Here is a 27,525-nt window from a genome sequence, read left to right as displayed (position 1 = left end):
TAATGCGAACCAGCTCTACAGAAACCGTGCAAGTATCTGCAGATTTTGTTATTAGTTAGTTATAAGCGGATTTCGCGTTCAGTCGCCGGTCTTGCTCATAGCTCTGACAGTTTCTAGGCGGCTCGGGTTTCGTTGGAAACCTAAATTGTATTGTCCAACTCGGATTTCTGTGGCCTTCCTTTTAACGTCTAGTTCGTTAACTATTTGTGGAATTTTGGGGCAATCTAAAGTGACAATACCTATCATTTTCGGGGTCTATCAAAACCTAAAATAATACTACTGTATGCTAAATACACTTCACTTTGTGAGTGAATGATTAAATTTATGTAAGAATAGAAAGATTTTGACTTTTACCGTTTCTGATTCGTCAGAATCCCTGGAGCCTGCGCTTTTTGTAAAACCAGGTAGCCAATTCACAACCAAAATGTAATGCAATGCAATGAGTTGGTATGACCACCACTGACAGTGGCATAGAAAAACGCGGGCTCGGGAGTGGCGTGCGGTTGAGAATTTTCCTAAGTTTTTAGTTATACTCTGTCCATTATATTATTGGTTTTTTGACATTCGGAATCCCATACAGATTTGATGACTGCAAAGGAAAACCAACTTTACTTACCTGACATAAGGAAACGTCAAAAATACAATAACATAGTGGAAGCTCTGTAGTAAGTCTACATCGCCAGTCCGTAGTTAGTTTTAGCATAAGCATGCCACCACTTCCGTAGTTCAAATACAGTGGACACGAGCTCCAGTAAAGCGGCTCTTAGCAAATGAAAACACCATTTTTACGACGCTTTTCAAGAAATTGCGTTCGCTGTAAAGGGAAAAGACTGAACGTGAATAATAATTCTCTTTGTCATCATTAATTTAATTCGTGAAACGTTCTTGTTGCGCAAAAAGTAATTTCTTTTAACGTACGTGGGTTTTAATTGTTGTGTTGTAATATGTTTTGTGTGGTACCGCATAATGTATTTATTATATATATATATATATATATATATATATATATATATATATATATAGTATAAATAACCTATAAAGTGGCTGCAATGTTGACGTGTCAAGAGGTTGTTTTGTATCTCTGTGCGGTTCATAACGGTTACGGTATATTCCTCTCCGCTGTAATCGTTATCGATTACACCCACGATATTATTTGTACCAAATCTTTACTGTAAAATTTAGAGAAAGCGGTACCTTCGGAAAAAATGCAGTGTCATTAAACAAACAAATAAAGGAAAGGATTGTGCCACAATCGCCCATGCTATCAATGATACGATATCTGAAATACCTAAGCCTACAATACGATATGTATAAAATTGTCTGCAATGCTGTTCTAAATTCTTTTAATTACTCAGTTACAGAGTAACTTTTATAACAATGCTACGAACAAAACAACTGCCCCTAAATCACCATAACTTGCAGATCCTGTTAATGAATTAAGACTGTTGGCTGCTTACTATCCTGCCTTATCGATACCAGAGCTTGCCTCAGACTTACAATCACACCAAGTAGTCCTATTTCTATTTCTGAAACACAGGTTTCACCTTATTTTGCAGCAGATGCCATTCCTTACAAATTCTTAAGAATACCATGCCTAAGCTATTAAGGTGTACTTAAAAAATTAATGTTTTTTTGGAAATAAAGTATGTTTATGTAGACTGATGATGATCACGATCCCCATTCTATGGTGTACCGACTTTGATTATGATATTTTACATATGTTATTTACGAACTTCTATGTCCCCCCACAGGGAATGCATGTCATGTACCCGGAGGCACCGGCCCAATACCGCACGAGTGACCCGCCCGCCCAGCCCGAGCCCCCGGCGTCGCCGCGCCACCAGCCAGCCAAGAAGCGCCGCCTGAGCCCCGCCGACTACCGCCTGCAACGGGACAACGCTGAGCTAAAGGTATGTCACCAGTGATAACCTAACCAATGTTAAAAATGCCCGACTTTTGAACGGTTCAGCCGATTTTAAAAAAAGGCAAAATATGGCTAAGAAGCAAAAAAAAACAAAGTACATCGGTTCAGCCGTTTGGGAGCTACGCTACCACAGACATATACAATACACAGACACGTTAAATTTATAACACCTATCTTTTAATCTGGCGTTACAAAGAGCTTCCTAAAGTGACGTAGCAATCGTGATAGAAGGGAAAGGATGCACGAAAGGAGGACTTATAATGTCCGACACCTTATCTGAATGGGTCATCCTTGCACCATAGCGCCAGATACCGGCTGATGATAATTGAATCATCATTGTAACTGGTATTGATGTGTATACTTTCATCGTTTTACGCTATTTTCTATTCTGATTGAATCTGGTGCCAAGATAACTGATAATGCAAATGCGTATTCTAAGACGAAGTGCGAGGCCGTTATTATTCTGAACTCTGTATGGAGCGCATATCATTATTCATCAAGATTTTCTATCTATACATAAGGTCTAGCTAAAGATGTATCGTCAATTACCAAATTGGCAAACACCACTCTAATTAACAATGTGTCTACTTTTTTGAACTGCATCCAATTTGTTTATCAATGTAGCCGTTGGGTATGTTTGTCGAAATTAAATGAATAGCAGCTATTCATACCAGTATGAGTATTTCAGTAGAGACACATTATATTAATTTGAAGCGGACTTGAGACTTCGAACTTATATTTTTTTATTTAATTCTTTATTGCACAAAAAATATATAGTTCAAAGGGTGGACTTAATATACCTATTATAATACCTTCTACCTATAGTTTACTTCAAATAGCACTAGGAAAAAGGTTAATCTGAGGTATGATTCATATTACCAACTAATACTGACGTTCTTGCTCTCTTGTAGGCTTATGTATCTTATGCTCAAACTTTATACCTAGTTAGCGGTAGAATAGGCTACGAGGGAGATACTTGCGTAACAAGGAGTGTCTATGTATATTCCAGAACACCGTCGGGGAAACATTAAAAGGCGTAGTTACCAAGAAGTATAAATTTGCATTCTAGTGCTTCTACCATCAGCAGCGGTTAGTGCGATTAGCCAGTGAACCGCGAGATGTCAGTCCGTATCAGCAGACTGGCGATACTCCCACGGAACTGTTTCAGACAAGTAACGTTGTGTCGCATATTAATAACCATACGGTAGACTTGACAGCTCTGCCTATACAGGGTGGAATTTATTGCCTAGACATGGGGGGTTAGTATAGATAACTGAAATGCGTACGAAAGAGAGTTGCCATGCCATCGGCACGTTTAATGCGACGAGATAGAGTCGAGGTTAGCTCCTAAACTTGTAACTCGAAGGCAATTTCATGTACGCAGAGTATGTTTACAGTGTTTTCAGAGAGCGCTCTTATTATGATTATGAATGAATTCTTAAAATGTTTGTTAACGGTGTCCTTATCTAGCTATCTGAAGGTTGAGTGTTTTGCTCCTCCGTGATCTGACGTTTTTTGATACATCGTTGATCATTAAACTACTAAGTTTGGTTATTCTAACTACACCGGCTGTACGTTAAAGTCACAAAAATTGCTTTGAAAGATGAATCCTCATAAATCGTAGATCAACCAAGATAGGCCATGGTCCATGGTGTTCAGTTCTAGTCTGAAAATAACCACATTTTTCATGCGAATAGAGTGTCTCATCATATCACTCATCACATCCTAATCCTAATCCTAACTAATATTATAAATGCGAAAGTAACTGTGTCTGTCTGTCTGTCTGTCTGTCTGTCTGTCTGTCTGTTACTCTTTCACGCCAAAACTACTGAACGGATTTGAATGAAATTTGGTATACATACGGTCTAGATCCTGGGAAAGAACATAGGCTACTTTTTATCCCGGAATTCCCACGGGAAAACTTATTAAGGCGAAGCGAAGCGCGCGGGGACAGCTAGTGTATAATAAATTAAAGACCCGTGGAAAGCTTGAGAGGTGTATGCAAATGCCGGCTCTAATTCTGAATATTCAGTGGCAAAAACATTGTCACAACATGTAATTAAGGGTGCGGCTCGTAATAAGTCAAGCGTTTGTATGTAAATTGGTTTCAGTGCTCGCACAAGCTAGCTAAAGGATGCCTTAGAAACTACGCAGGGAAAATAGGCCCCTAAAATGTTATTTACAGAAGCTTTTCATCCCCGTCTCTGCGTAACGAACGCGTCTTTTGTTTGACTTTGTAAAGCAGCATTTTAGCCGTCTCCGACCTCTGTGTCACCCTTTAATTTTTATGCAGTGTTTGGCTTCGGCTACGCTTGGATTTGTTTTTAATGAATGATTATAAAGAGGAGTGTTATAGTCAGTGTCTGTAATCACAACCAATGCTCACTTAGCTCCGAATCGGATGTTGGTAATAACTTATTTTTTTAGTCGTTCAGAAGTAATAATTAATAACATAATCATACAATCAACAATATAATCATTGTCAGATACGGTTTTTGGTATAAGGTTAATAATTTAAGTACATATGTTATTTTTATTATGTTCGGTATGTTTTGACTCCTGCTGTCATTTATCTTCTAGTTATAAATTTAGACTGATGATTTCACGTTATTTCCATTGTTAGTGTTTTGTGTCTACAAAGTATGTGTATTTGTGTATTGTGTAGCATCCTCGTCAAGACCATATTTTATGCATGCAAAAGATTTGATTCGACCTCAACACCCTTCGATGGCTCGATAGCATATTTCAGCGTATATTTTTAGCTTTCAGACACGTGTCTGAAACGAACCAATCGCGCTATTGGAAAATACGAGTATGAGCTAGATAATGCTAATTTAACAGTATAAAGGGTGTTCACGTTCAGCCAAAACTTGGCCCTTTTGCGCAGAAATAAACAATCTATGTGTGAATATTAGTGTGAAGATGTTTGACTGGCGAAGGTGAAGTACCTGTGCACTTTGAATGGACGTGAGTAATTAGCCCTGAACGTGAATTGGCAAGCGGCGTTCTGTTTTGTTCAATATTTTCAATAACGCATCACTAATTGGTGTTGAAACATGGTCGCCGCGTGGGCGGGATCGATCCGTCGCCATGGTGACCGCCGGGGCTTTGCTAAGGCTTTCCAACTTAAAATTAAAACTAACTTTAACACAGGCCGGGGGAAACTTTTATTTCCCCCCACGTTTTGGGGTGCTAGAAAACGTGATATAAGTCTCAACTTTTTTTGAACCCTTTAAGGCTTCTTTTTTGTCTTTGTCTTTAACTTTTCTTGGTTGCGGCATTGCACAAATCAGTCCACTAGTGCTTCAAATATGAGTTAGCTGCTGTTGCTGAGGCAAATCCTGTGATTAAAAAGCGATAAGGCAAACTGTATAAAAAACTTATTGAACACTCTGTCAACATCATTGTTCTGAGCTCCACGCGTGTACGAAGAGAACAATACTGGCTGGTTACAGCGACAGCGACAGCAGTCCTGTAGAGCTATCCGGAAAAAACGCAGCACATTCTATTCGATAGTCTATTCGAAAGTGCTGTCAACCTGTCAACAACAAAATGGCGGTGTATAGATTTGCGAAAGTTTGACAGCTATCATTCCATAGGTCATTGTCAGAATAATATTATGTACTCTGTGGTCATTCTTTTCGAAACTCATTCGAAAGGTAAAAAGTGTTCGAAAGTGCTGTCAAGTTGACAATAGTCGCACTCGCATTCGATTCTATTCGTTAGCCCGAATTTTCGTGATACGGGTACTGGTCACTGGCAGGTTCGAAGAAAAATGGTTCGTTTTTAAATCGTTCCATCCTTAGCACGTCGTCGGCTGAATGCATCTGTCGTACGAAAGATGGTATTTTTACCGTTACCGGCATCTGGGGCAGGTTCGAAAGTGCGCCTCCGATTGCTTTACGGCTGCAAAGAAATTGAGTTGCATCTCCTTTATTGTGTACTCGAATTATTGCCCCGGCTGCGAAATGGATCTTTAGCGCCGATATTGGATTTCTAGACGTGGAGTGCAGCTTCTGTGTTGCCGCATTGATCGTTTGTTTAGATTGAAAGTACATAATATGAAAAAATATTGTATATAGAGACTAATGATAAGCCAGCATTAAATTCAGACACTGAAAGAATTCGCCACAACATTTAAATTACCATATTTTTGAAAAAAGGCATTTTAATCTCAAGAAGAGCCTTTCAAACAAACTCATTCGGTAATGTAATATATCTCATCTCGTTTATTCGCCAAGCGTAGGCCCCAGATGGTTGTTGAAATTGCAAATTGAACAGCCATCAAACTCATCTAGTAATCCCAACAACATTGCGTAAAAATTTGATCATCTAATCTAAAAAATGCTAAAAAACCTATTCCGTCCGTAATCTAGACAGATTTATAAATTCAGATAAAAATGCCAGGGAAATTCGGCCAAATTTATTTGGAGATTCAAACTTCAGTGTTCAGTGCTATTTTTTTATGCCCGCCTGTAGCTGTTGATTCTCTAGGTCCATAAATATTTACTTATCATTGACAAACAGGACACGTGATCTGAGTATCGGTTTTATGAATCCACGTGACTTCAGGAGATCTGTATCATAAGGAATGGAAACTTGGTGCGTAGAATCTTACATAGAGTTTTTTGGGGTTTATGGGAAAAGAGCTGAAAAGGTCTGGTGAATGGCGCCTATTGTTGTTTGAAGAAATATGAAGTTTCGAACAGTCCACCTTTCGGCATCTTACTTAAACTCTCAAACTCAAAACTCAAACTCAAAACTTAACGAGATGGAGTCCAGCTTTTTGACTTCATAATTAAACAACATTTTCAGTTGATTGACACACAAATGTGGTAGTAGTAGTCTCTAGTAGTCTCTACCACGTTTTAATCTGGTCGGTGTGCTTGCTCGCAGTTTTATTGAAATGTGTTCTGTTCACACGGCTCTCTCGCAACAGCGTGGATTCAACGACACAGACGTGCATCAGATATTCCTGACGAGATTAAAGACTTTCTGTCTTTATTTATATGAAGCACTCGAGAATAATGTTGTAAAAGTAAAGTATCTACTCCATTCTTCGGAATATCTGTTTTTTCATCAACACTTATCATAATAATATTGTAGCACGCGAAATTCACGATAAACACAATCCTCATCTGCTTTGGAAACTTATCCTTTATTGCTGAGCTAATTAGGCCTGCTTTTGCCTATGTAGCCGGTGACGCAATGTTGTTTGTTTACTTCACGGGGCAGATTGGTGGAGTGCGTGCAATTCGCGACCGCTGCGCGCGGCGTTGCCAACTCGTCCCGTGCCAAATTTGGCTTCTTGGTGATGGCCGCTGGGACCGAGCGCGGTACATGACATGACCAGTTTTTGCCAGTAATGATGCCGAGGCTTCAACTGAACCAAATCTTGTTTCTGACGCGCTAACTCGCCTGGAGACATTGCCAAATTGTTATTCGGTAACTTCGTGTTCGTAACGATGTTTTGATCTCGATCGATGAAAACCCCGTTAACTCGAACGTTTTTTTAGCTCTCATGCCTCCGAGTTGGCGAAATGCAGTTTAAAGGTAGATAGCATATAAGCTGCTTTAAAGGGTAAGCCGATCTAAGTAGATTAGTCTATGCATTTGCTCTTTTTGGTTACTCCATGTCTGCCGATCATTTTTGGTTGCATTAAAAAGCGATTTGATCCGGCTATCGATCAAGTTTGAAAGTCACGTAGGTAGGTAATGACCGCGAGTGCGCCGTTGCCGCTCCGTGCGTCGTCGGTTTGGCAAGTTTTCTTTCTGCTCTGTGCCGATTTCGTGGATCGTTGCACCAAAAAATGTTGTCATTATTCGCGCTGGTTGTCCAGTGAACAGAAAAACAGCAGGAAGAATGGTGGCTGCTCGTGAGTCGTGCCGGATGTCGTTAAAGGCTGAAATTTGCAGAAGCTTTAGCTTGAGTAACTCGCTTCCAACGTCTGTCTTCCTGGTACTGGCAATTAGACTTTTTATTAAATAAAGCTGTTTGTTGTCCTGTTGATTTAATCAAATGGCTTGTTTCTTCAGTATTTTTCCTTTCCGGAGAAAAATACGATGTTTTCAGGTTTATTACCAAAATATATATTAGGTATACTATTTTCTGAAATTATTGTCACAAGTGTGTTACTCATCGTGAAAGTATTTACATAATAGGTACTTATGTAATAATAATATGTTTGCTTGTTGTTGCGATTGCTATTTATGACAATTAATGTCCGTCCTTCCTTATGCTTATGAGCTTTATAAGTAGGTGAACGAAAGGAATGCATTAAGTAACAGGAGGAGAATCCAAATATAACAGCAGGATATATTTACATTTAACGCATGATGCTGGCATCAAACAAACAGGCGCCATACTCAGGCCAAATCTGCGTTTCTAAATAAAGAAATTGTATCTATACATTGACGCACAATAGTTTGGCTGCGAGAAAAATCCAGTACCACTATCGCTTGTGAACCGCAAACGTACCGAGAATAAGGCGCCAGGACTTAAATCCTCCTGTTTTCAGCAACCAGTTCGCCGTAATGATGTTTTCGTGATCCGACTTGACATGATGATCAAATTGGCACCGCGCGGACCATGCGAGTCAGTGACCTCCCCCGCCCCCGCCCCGCGGCATTACGTAACCTCCCCCCTCCCGTGTTGCCACACTGATCAGCACATTGCCAAAGTTGAGCTCCTCACGATTCATTCGCGCCTGGTACATACGATCCTTATCGAAGCGCTTCATCTCACTTACCAAATAAAGCTGCGTTGTCTTGTTACCCAACTGAGATACCCTACTTCGATCAATAAGGCGGCTGCCTCATTGAATTTCATAAGGCTGGATAAAAAAAAACTTCTTCCTAGTGTCACTGACAAACACTTGAGTTGGACTGTTGTTTGTCGCCGCCATCGTCAGGATTAGCCAGTTAGATTTTTAATGTCCCCGTTTGTCCTCTTTGCGCCATCCCTGTCTTATAACCGTTTTATCTACTTTGTCCTTATTTAACGTAACAAGTTTAATTGTACACAACGAGTCTAGGCGACACGTCAATAGATATCGGTACATCGACGAGTTGTCCCTAACTGGGTCGCCATCAGAGCCGTGCTGAGTCGCCTACATACGACTACATTGTTGACAAGCAGCGTGGTTATTTTATCAAGTACAGTTTTCCCCGTTGTTACTAAGAGCGCAGTCTGTGAAACATTTGTGTAATGCAGAAACGATTGTTTTACGTACCAAGTATCCTGTTAAATAACCTTGCTAATTACAATGCTCTTTATTTGTACCAAAATAGAGAAATACAAAAAATTATACTATAAAAATAGTTTTGTTGCGGCTTCGTTGCTTATAATAGTAATGTCTACCAGACCTTTGTATGGTAGAGAGAGTTTAAAAATGGTCCAGAGGTAGCAGTGATGCAAGCGTATAATATACTACTGAAACACTATATGACTAAATAAATACAGCAAAAAATAAAATAATATTGTAATTGCAACACTCTGTATATTCTGTAAAAACTTTGTTCAGCAATGTTCAGCATCAGTCTTCCACGGCTTTGAATGATACGTCTAAACACATGCTTCCAATCTTCCAATCATCTGTGCTCGTGTAATGTAAGCCACATGATTAGTTTTTAATTTTCTTTATGATTGATCTGCTGTAGGAAAAACGTCGGACGTAATACGGTAACCATGTGATTAGTGTTACTCAGCAAAAACTGTATTAGGTATAGAGTGCCCGGCGCTTAGGCATCAGATATCTTGTTTGCAGCCGCTTGTCTAGTGTTATCAAACTTGTCGGTTCACGTTTGAGGGGTTTCCTTCGTTCGTACGTCGGTAGATAAGTCAGTCAAGGTGTAATTTGCCTATCGGATGATCTTGGGGGTCACTCTATATGATGAAAAACTAAATTTCGTGCGCTGCTGCGCGAGCCACGACTCTAGCTCGTTGTATCAAACGTGCCGATTGCACGACAGCTCTTGTTCGTTAGTTTTTCGTTAGTATAGACTAGTATAGAGTGACCCCCATGGGCGTGACCACGGTCGCAGCTATGCTCTTGCGCACAATCTCGGCCTTCATTATAAACCCATCAGGTACCTCGACAGAGACTGGACTAGATTGTATTATTTGTGGCTGTTTGTTTCGTCTAGATATCGCGCAACGAGGCTAATGAGTCTAATGTCGTATTCTACAGGGTGTCCAGCACGTGAACCTTCTCCACGACCGTCCAAAACAGGTGCCGGATAAACATCCTGCGTATTTACTAGGTGCTATGATAGTTCAGTCTCAACGTTATAATCATTTCTATAAAAGTATCTGACTTCGCGGGAGAGTTTATGTAATTAGTTTTCGGATAATGAGGCCCAAATGACTGATTATACATATTATGAATGTTGGCTGTATCTATTCTTAGAACTTGTGTTCTCATTTGGTATTGTAATTTGTAATGTGCAATATATTGTGGCTACTCAGTAAGACACTTGTGGGTGGCATAACATCCTGAAATAGTTGAATCTTGGCATGGTTCGTTCCGCTGGTGTGTTGAAACGCACGGCTTTGTTTAATGTTAACGTCAGGGATCGTCGAATTATTACATAAACATGGATCGCGGGAGATACTGCACCGGTCATTCTACTTCTGTTTACCTTTACTATTGCATTCTAGGGCTACAGAGAATCTTTAACACTTCTAAGAGCCAATACGGCACACCAAGTCATCGTTTACCATTTTAATTTTGCCTTTGTAGCTAACGCTTTTGGAGGTATATTCTCATAACGAGTAGGACGATATCGCACTTCCACGCCTCTCCTCGTTGATACATTTAATATAGCCACGACCCTCCCGTCTCAACAGTGCTCCGTGGGTGTAACATATGCATCTGGCAACTCATACAGTTATGTGACGTGTGACATAGCTGTGGAGGTTATAGCGTGCGTGCGGGTACTGACAGGTCCACATTGTGTGAGCCCGCATTGTGGCAAACACACCTGCTGAACCCAGGTATTGTCGCCCGTCGTTTGTATGCGATGGGCGCGCGACAAGCCGTGTTATCTATTGTGTAAATGTAGACCGCATCTAGCTACCTAGGCTAGTTACGAGGTTCGGCTCTGGGAGAAAGTCATGTATAAGGTTGATACCCTCGGTGGAAAACGAATGGGGCATAGCGCTCGTTTGAAACGCTTCTATGCAGCTTTCATCAGTTTTCTTAAGGGTTTTGCGGGGAAAAGAGGTTGGTTTATAAATAGCGTCGTCTAGTCAGTTTAAGGCGTGTGGGAGGAACAATGAGGTTGTCTGTCTATGACGCACTCGCCGCATCGACTGCAGTAGAGTGCATTGCCCTATGGACGCGAATGTTTGCCTATTAGTTAACAGTCGCCTAGAGATAACGATTCACTGACAGCACGGTCGCCCGAGACGTGAGTTGCCATCTTCCATCCGAAAAGTATTGCCATCTTTCATTATGTGAACATTTTGTCAAAGCAAAATGTTTTTCAGTTGCATTTTTTATAGATTATTTGTTGGTACTCACATCTTAAGGTCGCTCCGGACTCTCAACAAATTTATTATGACACTTAGCAAATACGAGAATGTACAGGGTCTATTCGGCATGGCTTTCCAGCAGTTTTAATAATAATTTAGTCGAGCTTATGACAAAACGTCTAGTAGACAGTAAGGAGAGGGATTTATGCTCAACGGTTCAGACTGCAAGGGAAATAAAGTAGTGAAGGTTATTCCGAGATGTTTCTAGAATAATCTAGAACGTTTTCCTCGCTGTCCACTTGCTATGCATTGCCTGGTGCTGCGCCTGCAGGGTCGCCGGCCGCCGCTGGCCCCAAATGAATTTTAACTATACCCGTATCGGATTAAAGCGAGGATCGTATCTACTAACGTTATGGAGGTTTAAAGATATAGACCGTAATGTTTTAATATGTGGCCATACATTTGCTTACAAAGAAAAGCATCGTGAAAGATTTGAGTGCATACTAGATATTCAAGATTAACAAATTATATGGTATTTCGTAGTCAAATCCTTGGATGTGAAAGATGCAAGGAGCAATGTATGTTTCATTATGTGATGCATGTTATGACGTAGTTGTTATCTCGGATAGGCGTCCTAATACTAAACCAGGATATTGGAAGATAGATATTTGCAATTTCTTGCATGATTACAAGCATGGACTACTTGGAAGCCACACGAAAGCGCAATACAGAACATATAAAAACATTTAGGTATGTAGTGCAGTTTAAACGTGCTCAACTCAAATTTAAAGCAAATCGGATACTGTTATCGTTTTCTGTAGTTGATATTTTAACCGTTAAATGTTAGGTTCAGTTTTTTATTAGGTATAATTAAATAACCGTTATATTACAAAAAGAACTATGTATTTACTGAGTTAAACATTGTACATAAACTAAGCTTCGTTTATGTTTTCCTGATTCGGGAGGAAAAACGTAAATAGACTGTACTTACTATACATGAAATGATTTTACATACGATTTCCTGCTAAATATATTTGTATTGTAACTACCACGGTTATGATATTTTTTACTTAGGCTTAGTAGGAGTTTTTAAATCGTTAGAGCAGTGAAAACTACTTGGTCTATGAATTCTATGATCCAAGTACCATAAGTTGCAGAACTATGTTTAAAACAGTAGTGATAGAATATTGCTCCTCATATAACTCATACTCATACACATTTATTTGCACCAAGAACAAAAATGAGAAAACAGAAACTAAAATAGTACAGCAATCTCTACCAAACAACGTTTGGATGGTAAATCCTGGGTTTATAAAATGATTGTGAGGTAGTTGTGGTGTTATAACTTCATTATTATGTGTTCAATTTAAATATGTAGAGAACGACTTGTTACATATTTTATATCTTGGAAAGAAAAATGAAGGAGCCGTTTTCATAGAGCTCGATGTTCTTTTGTTTATGCTGTATTGACGTCAACCTGAACGAATAATGAATGGCCGGTGTTTGTGTTTACGTCTCTCACTTATGTTTTTTATTGGTTTCAGGTAAACAAAGCGGCTCCTTGGGACGGATGGCAATTAATTTGAAATGAGGTAAACACCAATATTGGAGACTGGGAATATTCCCGCTCGCTCCACGTTCGCTGAATGGAAAATTGTCATTGGATATTATATAAACATGGAGATCAAACAAACATGTTCCAAAAAATGATATATACGTATCATACGCTAACGTTACGAGAGCCTAAAAATACGCTAGTCTGAAACCGCCCTAAAGATTACCGACGAAGAATAGTCGGCTTGAAATTTCAGTCGTAAAATTATCATAATAACCATTTGACAGCGCCGTGGTAAACAAAACTATAAAGCTGACCTTTCTCCCATCACCGATGCCTACACAACTATTATTGCTAATAAATAAAACATGTTACATGTGATTTTAGATTTTAGCATGCGCCTGCGCATAGTCATAGTAACTGCGAACGAAACGGCGGTGTATGTAAATTTGAGATGCTAAAACTGACAGCGCTAACTCTGCCATTTGGAAAACTAAGGTTATCTAACCAGGGATTGGTTATCAATTATACGTCATCTCCATACTAAATTCTTGACAGATGTGTCAAAAGTCAACCAATAATCCCTGGTTATGCTCTAACCCACTATGGAAAAATTGGCAGTAAGTATTGGAACAGTGCTACGCTAACCGCGACTCTATCTCTTAGTATTAAAGTAACCAATTGCACGGCATTTTTCGTGCGATTCGCTAGAGTAGGGAATCTTCGTGGGTTCCTTGATCGGATAAGCAAGACGGGCCTGTCAATAAAATTTCATTCTTATATCTAAAGTGTTGCAGTGCTATTTGTATTGTTAGTACGTTATTTAGTCACGGTGGCTAGCGTGGGAGATAAGTCGATAAGTTCGGTGGCTGTATAAGATTTTGCGTCACCGATTCTGTCTGGAAGCTATTTTATTACACGTCGGTATAGACTGATTTGCATAAATATCGCTAAGAACACCCCCGGGCTAGTCATATATACAGGATGTTGCAAAAGTAGTATACCCTCTCCGAGGCGTCTAAAAAGTCACGTGACAGTTTCTACAGAGAATCAATAATTTTATTTGTTTTGGCGATTTTAACACCCTGTATAAGATTATCAAAATATATTCAGTAGATTAAACTAGTATTATGGCGCTCCTTGGGAGAGGCCTATGTCCAACAGTGGATGATTATTGGCTTATGATGAAGATTAAAATAGACCGTTTCTAAGATAAAACTAAAAGGAATTTTGCAGTAATGAAACCAACATCCGTCATGTCGCCTCTATTAAAATCCCGCACGACCTTTCACGACGAATAGAAAATAAAAATATCGCCAGCTCGTTACAGTCGTGCCTAATTGTAATTACTGAAATTCGTGGGAATTCCCCGAAGCAATCTCCGTGGCTTTGCCCCCTCTCCACGTGTAAACCTCCGCCACTCTTTGATGTTTAATTAAACTATTACCTTTACAATTTATCTTCATAATTCCGTCGTTAAAATTACCTACGTTTCAGCCGTGCGGTCCGCCGCGCTTTAGTTGAAATTTACCTGCTCTCTCCCTTTCACTTCCAAGGTTGAATTGTAACTCTATCCTTGTCATTCCTTTCAGTTTCGTTTCAATTTTTTTTGTATATTTCAGTTGATAACTACAGACAAAGACCCGTAGATCCCTTCAAATCAGTAATCGTCCTTTCCACATAATTCTGTCCTCGGCATTCCTCATCCAGACACTACCGGCAGTCTCACAATACGCTGGTTTGTTTGTTGCCAATCGAGAGTTTGTATATCCCACCTGTCAATGGGTTCTCGCTGTAATATCTTGCTCGGTATATTGTAGGGCATGCAATACCGGAACTATTTTCAATACCGGTATTGAGTTCCGGTATTGCAACTCAATACCGGGATCCCGGTATTCAAAAAATTCAAAAAAATTCAAAATTCAAAAAATTTATTGTTCAACACATACACGTCAAAATGTTACAAGTGACAAGGGCCCCTGTACTAGGTGAGATACCTGTGATACTGGGTACCCCGCCCATCCCTGCTAGTCATTTACAATTTGAAAATTGAACAATAGGGTAGGTATGGTAGGTTCAACATTTTTAACAAAATATAATTAAAATAAAGAAATATAGCTTAGTAAAGTAAAGTAAGCAATCTGTTTTACATAGCAATAGGTATTTAGTAGGTAGGTGTTAAAAATAGCTTAAAACAATGTAGGTATTTATTTTGGGTTAGTAAAACTGTAAGCAAATAGAAAAATAAAATTAACAACTGCAATAATCATGTAACAAGTAGCGACTCAGTATTATCATAATTCAGTGTAATTAGAAGTAGTGTTCATTTGTGCTTGACTTCAGACACAGTTAGAGGATAAATTGGGCTTATTCTATTAATCTTATTGTAGAGGGACGACGAGAGAGGTATTAATACCGATATTAGATTTCCTTGTAATAAATGGCATATATTGTGATTAAAGGTCGTATAGGTCAAAATAAAACGAGAAAATGCAATGAAATTCAGTTTTTTGTAATAGATTTTTACGAGAATTGAGTATTAGAGTTTAAATTTTACAATAAATTATTATTTTTACATCCAGTGTCCGTTTACGCATGGGCAACAGTAGTATCAAACGGCCGAAAACTGCATCAAACTGTTGGAAACAAGTGCGCTTTCACAGTACATAGGAATACTATATCTTAATCGCTTTATTATAGCCTAAAAAAGTCCAATTCCGGTATTACTTCAATACCGGTATTAACTTTCAATACCGGCATTGAAAAAAGCGTGAATTTTGTCCCTGATACCGGTATTACGAATACCGGTATTGCGGTATTGCATGCCCTAGTATATTGTTAATCAAAGCATATATGGCCGGCCCACTACCACTTTAGCTTGCCGATTTTATTTCTAATGCTCATTTAATGCGAACCTTCAGAGAAACCCAATTTCTACAAAGTAGTGTATACTTTCATACATAATAAGGTAGTACCTATGTGGAAATGGAACTACGCAGTTGTAAGTACAGTGAGCGTCGCGCTGAACGCTGCACTTGGTTTGGAAATTTAGCTCTTACGGAACGCTCTAAGTGTTGGCAACTGTACCTCAGAAGAACTAGCTTTCAAACGAACCTGCCGGCCTCCCACGCCTGGACCTCTGGTATTTTAACGTCACAATTTCATTAAAGTTTCCGTTTAAAGAGTTTCTTTAATTTTCATAAAAGCTTCATGTCGTGCCATTGTAGTATTCTTGGAATCTATGTAGTTCAGCGTGGGACGTACCGGCGAGCGAACGCTTGCATTGTCCCTGTTTTACGAATCACGTAATCAACCTGCAACCATACAGTAGCAGCTAATAAAAAGTGCCCATTATAAACATTATTTTAACGTCAGAAGCGGTTAAAAACACATCAAATTACAATCCGAATAATCAAAAGGTATTCCCTAATTGAAAGCGAAACGAATTTATCGAAGGTTATGTACATAATTTGCCGCGAATCTTCAATGCCGGGGAAAATATTTTGGTCGTGAGGCACTCGTCTGGTATTATTCGGTTTCAGCCGAGAGGGGGTTTGCCCGGGCCCGGGTGGCGGGGGGCGGGTGACGTCACAGGGGGAGGCTGGGACCCCTAAAAATAGACGTTCGCAGCCCGGGAGCTCAATGGAGCTAACTTGTCCCCTCAAGCTCGTTCAGATTCCACCTATAACTCTATAATGACTGTGTGCTAGGTGCGACGAGGTTCTTAATTCGTGAGTGGTAAGGGTTGAAGTGGCGTGCAAATGTGTTACAACTTTGAGGATATGTTGCTCAGGGGGTGTAAGGCTCAAGTGCATTGTGGCGGGAATCGCTTATGTAATGTTTCACTAAAATTTGTAATGTATGGATGGCGTGCAGGACATTTCATCTACCATTCAAAAATATCAATAATTTTAATAACTATAACGATAAAACCTCCTGAACATGACCGCAGATAATGCAGCATTTATTACGAAAAACGCGCAGACTGTAACCCTTTACGGAGGGTCGGCCACGCCGCTGGAATAAAAACCGTAACGTAATGTGCACTTAATGCTAAGTGTCCGTTCCACTCAGACCCTTGATTTCTATTTAACTTGCGCCCGGAGATTCAATCAGACGGGTCTGGATTTCGTCCTTACCAATTTTCAAGGACTCACCAATAAAGATAGGGATATTATGTGTACCTACACGTTTTTGGGACTGGGACGTTTGACACTGCCGACTCTTGGAAAGGGTGATTTGAAGGTTTAAAATTTCTCAAAGGTGAAGTGTTTATGGTAAACACAGAACTATGTACTAGCACGAAAGCATGGATTTATCAAATAGCCATAAACGGAGGAGCATTATCACATTCTGTCTCCTCGCGCCCAAATGGGGCATGACAAATGTTATACAACCGGCAGCGCCGCATTTGCGTCGTCGAAATTTGCGCGCAAATATGATTTATCACCGCGCTTCGGAATACGGGGGAATATAATCTCGATACGTCGATGAAAACCGTATTAGATTACAGGCGTGTGGAAACTTGGCGTAAGCTGCTGTGCCTGAGGGGTCACTCTATATGACGAAAAACTAAGTTTCGGAGCTCTGCTGCGCGAGCCACAACTCTATCTTGTTGTAACAGCTTCCGTTTTTCGTCAGTAACCCTCGTAGGTTTACCCTCCTGCAGCAGTATCTCAAGGTATACCCTGTTTTACTGTTCGTGTTGTTGTTTTTGTGTCGAATAAAGTTTTTTCTATTTCTATACAGCATCTGGGCTAAGCCATGACTCTTTTAAGTTGCATTAGAGTTAACCATGGCATGTGGACGGTATACCCTGCTAGCTTGGGTGCTTAAAATTTTCTAATGGAAATCCCTGGATAAAAGTAGCATAGTCGTCATGTCAAAACACGATAATGTATAGAAAGAAGCAGAAATCTCCTTTCTCTCCTCTCTAATAGTTAGTAGCCACCGATGTAATGGCGTCTTGCTTGTTAAAACGATCGTTATCGTTCGTCAATAACAGTTTAATGGAGGAGCTCCAAATTAATCGGTCATTTAAATCCAAGGTACTATCACTTGCATCATCCAGTTATAGGAATTAGCAAACGGAAGGTACTTTATTCTTCGAATATATCTAAGTAATCATTGTTCGCCAACACTCAGCAGCATGAAATAAATTAAATAGTAAATTAACCAAAGGTCTTTTCAAACAGTTCCTGTCTCACTACCAGTTAATAGGATTTTATTTGTGATCGGCCTTTACGGCAGCTCGCTTAGTCACGATGTTTACAATAGTTTACATTACAATCACGATTCGGACTTTTATACGTGGTACAAAACTCCAACCATTAACGTTATAATGATTGAAAAATCTACTACCAAGCAGAGGATGCCAAATTTAACCGAATACACAATCGTTCTATAGAATTTCATCTCCAATTTTCGCTTGGCGTCTGAAGACCGAATTGAATAAAAGGCAATTTAAATTGGAGCCAGTCTACGCTATTGACTCAATAGCCAATATTCGGTAAGTCTGCATTCATTTCACAATGTCATTGCTTGCGTTCGATTCGAAACGTGTTGTCGGTGAAGACATTGAGCTAAAGGTGAGACCTGATTGGTTGGCCTCGCCAGATCTCTTGGGTAACTCCCGGTGCCACGATTCTTATACAATAAATACAGTTTTTTGAAGTTGCAAGTTACTGTGATGATGCAAAATTAAGCTTCCAGGATTCGCAACACTGTTCCTTCACTTTAGATTTGAAGGAGTCAACTTAGGTTTTGTTTTTTCACGAGACAGATACGGTGACTGATATTGCAAACTAACACACATATATTTTTGTACACATCGAAATAAAAGACTTATTCGTCATAGGTTATTCGATCTGCAGACAAGATATTTTAATACTTAATATATTCGACCTTACGATCGCCTTTTTTTCCTTTATCCTCAATTCTAGTTGCTTGCTACTCTAAATTGTATTATGTCCAGTCGTCACAAAGCCCACAGCGGACAATCCTATCCTTGCCCTTCCTGCTATTTCCTTATCCAGAGGTTAGGCGTGTACTGTAGGTACTTCCCAAGTACTCCCATACACAACCGCTCTGTTTACCTATCTGCAAAGTTCCAGTCAGTTTATGCCATGCTATGGCTTTTGATAATTAAATATAATGTAGGATCGCCCGGTCGCCTGGTCGCTAGCGTATGTGGCGCCCTTATCTTTATCGTTGGTTCGATAACGCTGTAAATAACTTTATCTATATTGATATTACCCAACTAAATATTATGAGGATTACGTCAAACTACGTAGACTCTAGGAAAATTTAATTTGTTCAGCGTCCTTTCCACCCCCGTTGCTGTTTTGTCTAGAATAATTTAATTATTAGAGGTGAACTTTACCAGTAGGCTAGTAGGCGTAATTAGAGTTGTATAACGCAGAGTTTCGCGTTGGATGAGACGTTTGTGTGTGTGAGTTTGTTGGTAGTTAGGGAGGTGTGTGCGGGCCCATTGAGGCGGGGCGGCGTATCGACTGCGTGGCAGGGGCGGGAGCGGGTGCGGGGACGCGGGGGCGGCGGCAGAGGACGCGGGGGCGACCTTGGCCGTGACTCCCAGTCACCCCCGCGGCTAGGACCTGCGCAAAACCGATACTAGCTCATATTACTCTCACCTCTTTGCCTATTGTCCCGTGATATCCGAATGAATGAGCCGGCGAGTACGTGGCCACCTATTGGAATACTTGACGCTTGTGTCTGAAACTTCTCTGGTAGACCTGCTGGCGCATTAATGTGACGTGACATTTTAAATTCATGGCCACACCGCAATGCGTGCTTATGAACGAAGCTGCCTACGCACTTCAATTTTACCATCCACAAAATGTAAGGGCCGTCTATATATCTATGAACAAAAAATATATTACATTTTGTTGATGCGCAAGGCATCTATCACAAAGGCAACGAATAAATAAGGCTCAGGTTTACGGCCCACGCGTGTATTTGTACTTTACGACCTCAAGGCGGACCCTAACTAACAATTTGACCAAGAATTTAGTACCTCACATGCCTATTGGGGGTTATACGCGTGGTTCATTATCATACAATTTGTTGTCTGTGCGTCGGTTTCATTTCTCTTATCGTGTTTGCTTCTGTTTTCTCCGACGATGGTCGGATGTAATCGAGAGTTTACGACGGAGTCAGTTCCGGGAACAATAAGCGAAGTTTCCACGTCCTTGTCCGACGGAAAAGCGTAGCCAAGTTTTAATGAAGCTGTCACTGCCAAGTCCTGACTTTGATGGATATCTCCTTGTTCTGTCATCTCCAGCCCTTTGTACCTGTAATCGTCGATCGAAACTGGTAACGCGATCTTATTAAATAGCTCTTGTTTTCACGTGTTTTTGTTGTCGCGTGTGGATCGGCCATGTGGCGCAACGCCACGCGAGGTGCCCAAAATATGTCTAAAATAACTGTGTCTCGCTGGAGGCCGCTCGGAATACTAACAGCGCTAATAATAGTTGGGAGCCGGCGTGGAGTGCCCTCGCGCCACCTGCATTGAGGGTTTCTGGAACGAGCTGAGGAGGGCTACCGCCGCCGCCGCCGCCCAGGATAATTATGTCGAGTCGAGCACCGCCGCGGCCCTAATAGGGCCTTTCTTCATGCTCTTACGAGAACTCGAAAGAGTTCTGTACAACATTTCTGAATGCTCGGATTAGTTGTGTAGGTATTTTACGGATTGCTTGGATGTTTGGTATAATCTAGATTACTTCGCCGTAAAATCTGCGATTGATAGAAATAAGTGTTAAAATATAATTTCGAAACTTTAATGTGGACCATAAAAGTTGAATGTGGACTATTCGCGCCCGGCGTCGTTATTCACGGACATCAAAATGTTAGTGTAAGTAATGGCGCCGATACGTCTTGCAGACAATTTTCGCGTAAAATGAAAGCAGCTTAGCGACAAATAAATACGTTTTCCACAAAGAATGGCAGCGCAAGTACGGAGCAGACACTTCAGCTAGCGCGAACCAGCGAATTCAATTTATACGAAGAGATCGTGACCCTCCACGAAGCGTTCTTTATTCTGTGCACTCGTCCGCAGTATCGGCATATACTGTGTTTCTCAGATAAAGTCAAGGGAATATTCCCAAGAAACGATTATGATATGTCGCGTTGTACAAACAGCATTTGGTGTTTCTCTCGGCCGGATACTAATGGTAAGTTTATCGCAGCTCGCCGGGGCAGTCTGTACTGGAACCGGTTGGGAGCGGCACCAGCGCAGGCTGACCCCCCGGAGCCCCCGGCCGCTCCGGGGCCGCGGCTCCGCGTAGCCTGGTCCAGCCTCGGAGTCAGGCCGGTTCGAACAAATACGCACCGGCGTCCGTGTGAGAGCCAGCTTCAAGAGGATAATGTTTTTCGGTTTATTTTTCACATTCCAGTCCCACTTTTTAATTGGCTTTTAATGGCTGCGCGAAGTGGGAGAAAGCAGCTGTAATCTTGTTTTAAATAACGCTTTTAGTTTTATCTAAGAATCACATTTGTACGTTCACGCAATCTTAATAGCGCATGCACTTTTGTTGGTTGTTATGGCGACCACCGTATTCGTTCATACAACTTCACACATTACAATATGTTGCCCATTGGTAATGATTCCCATGATTCGTTGGCTAGTGTTTATCCTCTAATCAATTTGTGTCCATCCGACCTTCTAAGGTCACTTCTCACCCGACCCGACAACAACCTGCCGTCCAAATCACCTTATCATTGGAACCAGACTCTCCTTACCAAATCGATTGTCACTGGAGTAGCAAATTGAACTCTATTCCGAACCACTGAAGGAGAAAATCAAAGGGCACCGTCCAGCCGGAATGGGTGGAGAATCTTGATACAATTGGAGCCTTCGTCTTGTCGTCACCTCGCAGTTGCTTTGATATTCGATGAATTCGAGTAGATTGGGCGCTGATCTGTATTAAATTAATCCAGTATGGTTCTCAAAAAAGTTCGAAGGAAATTTTCAGTTTTGTTATTTGATTTCACTTAGAAACTTAACGGCTGAAACGAATTTCAGACAAGTGATTAATCGTTCTTACGTTTAATTCACAATATGTTGTAATTTCTTAAAAAGACTGCACAAATATATACAAATTTTGACTATTCGGCTTCCTTAATAATAATGAAAGTGATAATGATGAACGATGCAAGTGTTCAACAACTATTAGCTTGGAATGAGCGGCGCACGATTCTATTCGATATAATTGTGACGACTAGTTTATTTCTGTCGGGTCATTCGGGACACGCGGGGTCACTATCTAAATCGATGAACGAATAAACCAGAATTGTCACGCAATCGGCACGCTTAATACAGCGAGATACAGCCGTGGTTAGCGTAGCGCTCCGAACTTCAAGAAAAACAAATTTGCAGCCCTAACCACGCCTCTATCTCGTTGTATTAAGCGTGCTGATTGCGTGACAATACTCGTCTATTTAGAGAGTGACCCCCATGGCGCGAAAATGTATTCGAATTGTTCAAGTGTGGCCGCTTTGATACGAACGTAGTTTATTATGAATGGTTTCAGATTAAGATTTATATGAACCGTTGGTTATTTTAGAAGTATTTCACTGGGTCGCCTGATTCTTTTTGTTGGCCTAATTACGACTTATATAGGTTTCTATGATTACAGTTATTTTAATAACATTGCTCTTTCATCTTAAACCTAAATGAAATACTACCAGTGCAATGTGAAGTTAAATTCAAACTCTCATTTAGTGCAAGTCAAAAACAGTTCCGTAGTACCTAAAATTCTGCATAAAGAATGCCAGAACAACGAAAAAATGCAAGTCTGACGCAAAAAATATACGAAAAGAAACGACTAAGTGTAATTTGTCTGAAACTCCTGTCTTCAGAAATGCAGAGCAGATTTGGCAACCGCGCACCAACAGGGGAACTCACTGGCGTGGAAATCTGGGGGGTCACTTTATATGACGAAAAACTAACTTTATGAATGCTGCTGCGCGAGCCACGACTCTATCTCGTTACATTAAACGAGCCGATTCCGCGACAGCTCTCGTTCGTTCGTTTTTCGTCGGTATAAAGTAAACCTCATGCACTGAAAGGGGTATAGAAAGGGAAACAAATAGTTAAATTGTTGGAGAACAGAGGACGGAAACTTTAAATAAAATTTGTCTCGTGTATACATATACGAGTATGCATATTGTATTTTTTTTAAATGAAGTGGATTGCCTATGAATATTTTGCTGCTGAAACAATATTTTATTAATATTTAGTTTTGAAAATTTAAATTATAAATAAATACTTCTAATAAGTCATCATCCATACCATAGCTTATGTACGAGGGAACAGAGGGTTAGTAAAGACATTTCATGGCTTGGAATCTTGTTAGGTACTAGAAATAGAAAGTATTTTAGTAGTATACCGTACAATATCGACTTTGCACACAACACATGACCCTTCGACCTTGACCTTGACCTTAGCCCTATCACGTTTAATAAAATAATCGAAGGTCACTCGAATCGATATCATGTCTTTTGCGCGTTACACTGCAAAACATACACTTACTTTTAAAAATATAACTTAAACATAATATAACCGCGTTTTATTAAATCCTAGCTGTTCCCGCGAGCTTCGCTTCGCCTTAAAAAGGTTTCCCGTGGGAATTCCGGGATAAGAAGTAGCCTATGTTCTTTCTCAGGGTGTAGACCATTTATGTATATCAAATTTCATTCAAATCCGTTCAGTCGGATTTATAATATTAGTTAAGATAATAAGAAGCCCTGACCCCAGCAAATTATTTGAAATCCAAAGCAATAATTTTATACATTTTGCAAATTTATCGTCACTGCCTTGAGATTGTTGAGTTGTTTATTAGGTGTAACACATAAAATAACATGTTTCTCTTCTGTTGGATATTAAATATATTCAGCAAGTAATTAAGAAGTAACCCTTAATCACTATTTCAGCTCCTTATTAGTTATATTGCCAGTGCATAACAATGTCCGGAACTATATTTTCTTAGCTTCATTGCATGTCAGAAAGTCGTAAAAAAATACAACACAATTGGCATTAAGCAATTATCATCAATTCAAGAAAAGTAATCAAAAATGCAATTATATATGATGGGATGATTGAATTAACTGATTCCGAATCAATCATTGCGACGGTGGTGATGCAGTCGTAATTGCCCGTACCTCTATCATTATTATTACTTATTAAAGTTTCTTGAAATAACACGCTTTACTGATTCTGTAAGGTGTTGGGATAATTAATAAAGTGCAATCAGCTGCATTAGTACAGTGTACATACTGTACATTGACAAACCTACAAAGTTTGAATGGTTTGTTAGTTTGACAAGGTATAAAAGAGTATAGTTATAGTTACTAACGTAGATGACCGTACTGACGTTCCTCTGTACTCAAGGTTAAAATGCATTTTTATCGATATTGTAAAGTAATATACATTACATTACTGCCTAACACTCAAATACTTTAATTCTAATATATATATTTCTATTTTACAGGTAACAACAACTCTATAGAAGGTTTTGGGAACTCGACATATTGAGGTAATTTTTGAAAAACTAACTTATCTGCTTATAATTTATTGGGGAAAAAATACGAAATCGATTTTTCGGTATTACGATGTAAGTACGTGGTACATACCTTAAAGATAATCATTCCACCACTAGTTTTAGGTATAAGTACTAAGTACTACTTATTTAGACACTATTTAAGACACAAAATAAATAAATACTCTTAAAAATTGTTCCTTAATCCAATGAGGCTTTTCTTGATTGACTCACATTTTAATCCCACATAGAAAGAAAGTAATGGATTTAATTTGTGATCTCCAAAACCGAGTTTCCTTTTAGCAGAACATACACAGAGTTATGAAAATTTAGTAAATATACTATATCCAGCGATATCGCATCGGGTAATGGGTTTTGTATCTCATAAATTATCCGCTGCAAAGTTGTGTGCTTTGCGGATTCTGAAAACAAGCTTAGCTAAGTACCATGCTATACAGGGTGGAAGAGATAGATAGGGTCGCGAAGGCCGGTACTAAAACCGTTACAACTACAGAAAAACTATATCTTAGGGAGCCCCCTCGATTGACGTATCACCTGTTCTTCATATACCTACGCCTACCCTGAAAAGTCAGACTGACGCTAGTCTGACTGGCCAATCCTTTAGTCACTGTGACCCCAAGAAGAAGATGGTCTTTGACAAAGGCATAGCATGAATAATAAGCCATATCGGTTGGTTTCTTCAGCTCTCTCAGTCGAATCACATAGTGGTAACAAGCGATTTCTCAATACTTGTATCGCATTATCTCAGTTTTCGATTCGTTTCCACACACTGGTACAATACTTGTTGTTTCGCAAACAGTCACTTTGTTAAAGTTTTTTTTTTCACATCTTTAAAAACCCGGCATTGTTCTCATGAGAAGGTGTAATAAGTGTACATTAATGGCTGCACAATGGTCCACATTGTGTCTTATGAGTTTTGACTCGGTTTAGCATTTTCGTGTTGGTATTGTTTGCGCAAGACATACATTTATCATGGAGAACGAAGTCTGGATAAAAGTTATCTTTGATAAAACATGAAGCTGTTTCTTTCTAAAATATAATTTCGGGGAGTGTAATAGGCATTATTCTTATCCCACCGATATAACCTCTGTCCCGACATCGTGAAACACGCGGTATCGTTATAAACGTCGCCGTCTTAAGAAGTTGATATCGTGTAAAAATGCTTGTAATAAATCAATAGCAAGAAAGAGCCAAGTATAAAATATGCCACGTGCCCTGCAATGTGACCCGAATGACCCCTTATCACTTTGTTGATAATTTCAACGGATAGCCATTATAAGCCATTAGCTACTTTATGTATTTGACCTACACAAGTGGGTGCCCCCGCCTAGATGTCAAACGTTGTGGTGCAAAACTACTGTGCAATTCTGCTACTGTAATTTGTAAGGAATACCTACTCAGCAGCCTGACCACGAATATCATCGTTTAAATGTTGTACTTTATAATAATTTAAGTGAGGAAAAATATTTTTTGTCATACTGGTTAAATGAAAGTTGGACGTCGTTCTATCGTATAATAAATACGTAATTATCATAGTTAGGCATTTATTTTACGATAGAAACATTTAATTATGAGGATCAGAACTGTGAAATTAATAAATTTTGTACGTAAATTGTCAAAACAAAACACATATTATAAAAGTATAGGAAAAAAAGCAACTAATAATGAAATAAAAACTGTTGATAAATAGAAGCGTTCTTGTTTTAAAGTACCATTAATTAAGTATCGTAGAAGTTGCGTGTCGCATGATTACAGTCATTGAAAGTCTCGAAATTGATTGACAGTTATTTATCTTATAACCTGTTCTAAAGATGATTATTTGATTGCTTTTTACAATGATAAAACTAATTATCAAAGTCTTTTATTCTAGACCGGGTAACATGGCAGCTTTATCGAAGCAGAGAAACTCGTTTAATGTGCGAGCAAACACATTGTCATGTTTATCGCGAATCGCGGCACAGTGGCTTTTATCTTCGTCGTTAAATGTGCCGTGCAGCGGGGACAGTGGGGCCAATAAAAACAAGTTCCCTTCACGGTATGGGTATGTAATATTCAGGCGTATTAAATTTCAAACCGCATGTCATTCTGTTAAAACGTGCGTGACACTTGGCATAGTTATTCGTAATCATAAAATAGTTTTGGCCCGTGCAGCCGGTGTCCGCACCAAATAAAGCAATAAAGAATATTTTATCATGGGCTTTCATACTATGCGTTTGGTTTTTTACGGGTTTGATAGTTGGCATAAAACTATGAATGTTTACATTTTCCCTCATACAAAGTGGAAACTATTATTTATCAAACTTTTGACAGATAATATGTATAAGTATATCTGTCATAAGGAGAACAGGGAACAACATTGTGAAATAATTCAAAATTCATTCAATTCGGTAGGTATACCGTTTTTGCAACACTTTGTATATTTTTTATTTACAGAAACTATATTGTATTTTTTTAGTTGTCCACTCTCCCGTATTTAACAGGCAGCTACTGGCTGGTCATCTTCTTTGCGTATGCATAGTTTTTTGAAATGAGAAATTTATATCTCGTCGGATCGCTCAATCAACGGTTTAATAATTTGATTTCGGAATGTCTCGGCGCCAGCCAATGGCGTCTCCTCATTGATCTGTTGTTGTATAATGCTCTTTGCGCAACCATTTACTAAATGAGCTCGAAGGCCGCTAATTAATCAGGGTGTTGTCTGTTCACTTTATTAAATCCACTTTGGTTAGTTAGACACATCGTGGTCAAAGGGACACCGCTTTTATTGCAATAGCAATTTTTAAGGTTTGAAGTAGTGTTGATAATCGTGCGACAGGGGACATGTTATAGTGAATGCAGAAGAAGGTGTGTGGATTATTGACGTCTTGTCTTTTGCGTTGTGGGTGTAGGTACCATACCATAATAATCGTTATATTTTTAATAGAACTCTATTCAAAATCAAATCATCAATATAAATTTCATGATCGTAATAATATGAATGACCATGATTTGCAGT

General features: G+C 39.5%; 1 protein-coding gene and 1 long non-coding RNA gene across 7 annotated transcripts in view; both read left to right on the top strand.

Moving 5' to 3' along the window:
- Positions 1-27,525, top strand: part of LOC105383806 (homeodomain-interacting protein kinase 2) — an 85,264-nt gene that overhangs the window by 8,921 nt on the left and 48,818 nt on the right. For all 6 annotated transcript variants that reach the window (XM_048625358.1, XM_048625361.1, XM_048625362.1 and 3 more), the window contains exon 2: positions 1,752-1,910. In XM_048625358.1, coding sequence (XP_048481315.1) covers positions 1,755-1,910 — 156 coding nt within the window. In that variant the 5' untranslated portion in view covers positions 1,752-1,754. The remainder of the gene's footprint in view (positions 1-1,751; positions 1,911-27,525) is intronic.
- Positions 4,436-26,559, top strand: LOC125489448. Its single transcript, XR_007267004.1, has 3 exons — positions 4,436-4,450; positions 11,586-11,588; positions 24,843-26,559. It is a non-coding gene; the product is annotated as an uncharacterized LOC125489448 (long non-coding RNA).

Source organism: Plutella xylostella, chromosome 14, assembly GCF_932276165.1.
Source record: "Plutella xylostella chromosome 14, ilPluXylo3.1, whole genome shotgun sequence".
In the NCBI taxonomy this organism is placed as follows: Eukaryota; Metazoa; Arthropoda; class Insecta; order Lepidoptera; family Plutellidae; genus Plutella; species Plutella xylostella.
Note: the sequence above shows the minus strand (reverse complement) of the source record. Positions and strands in the feature narration are given on the sequence as shown.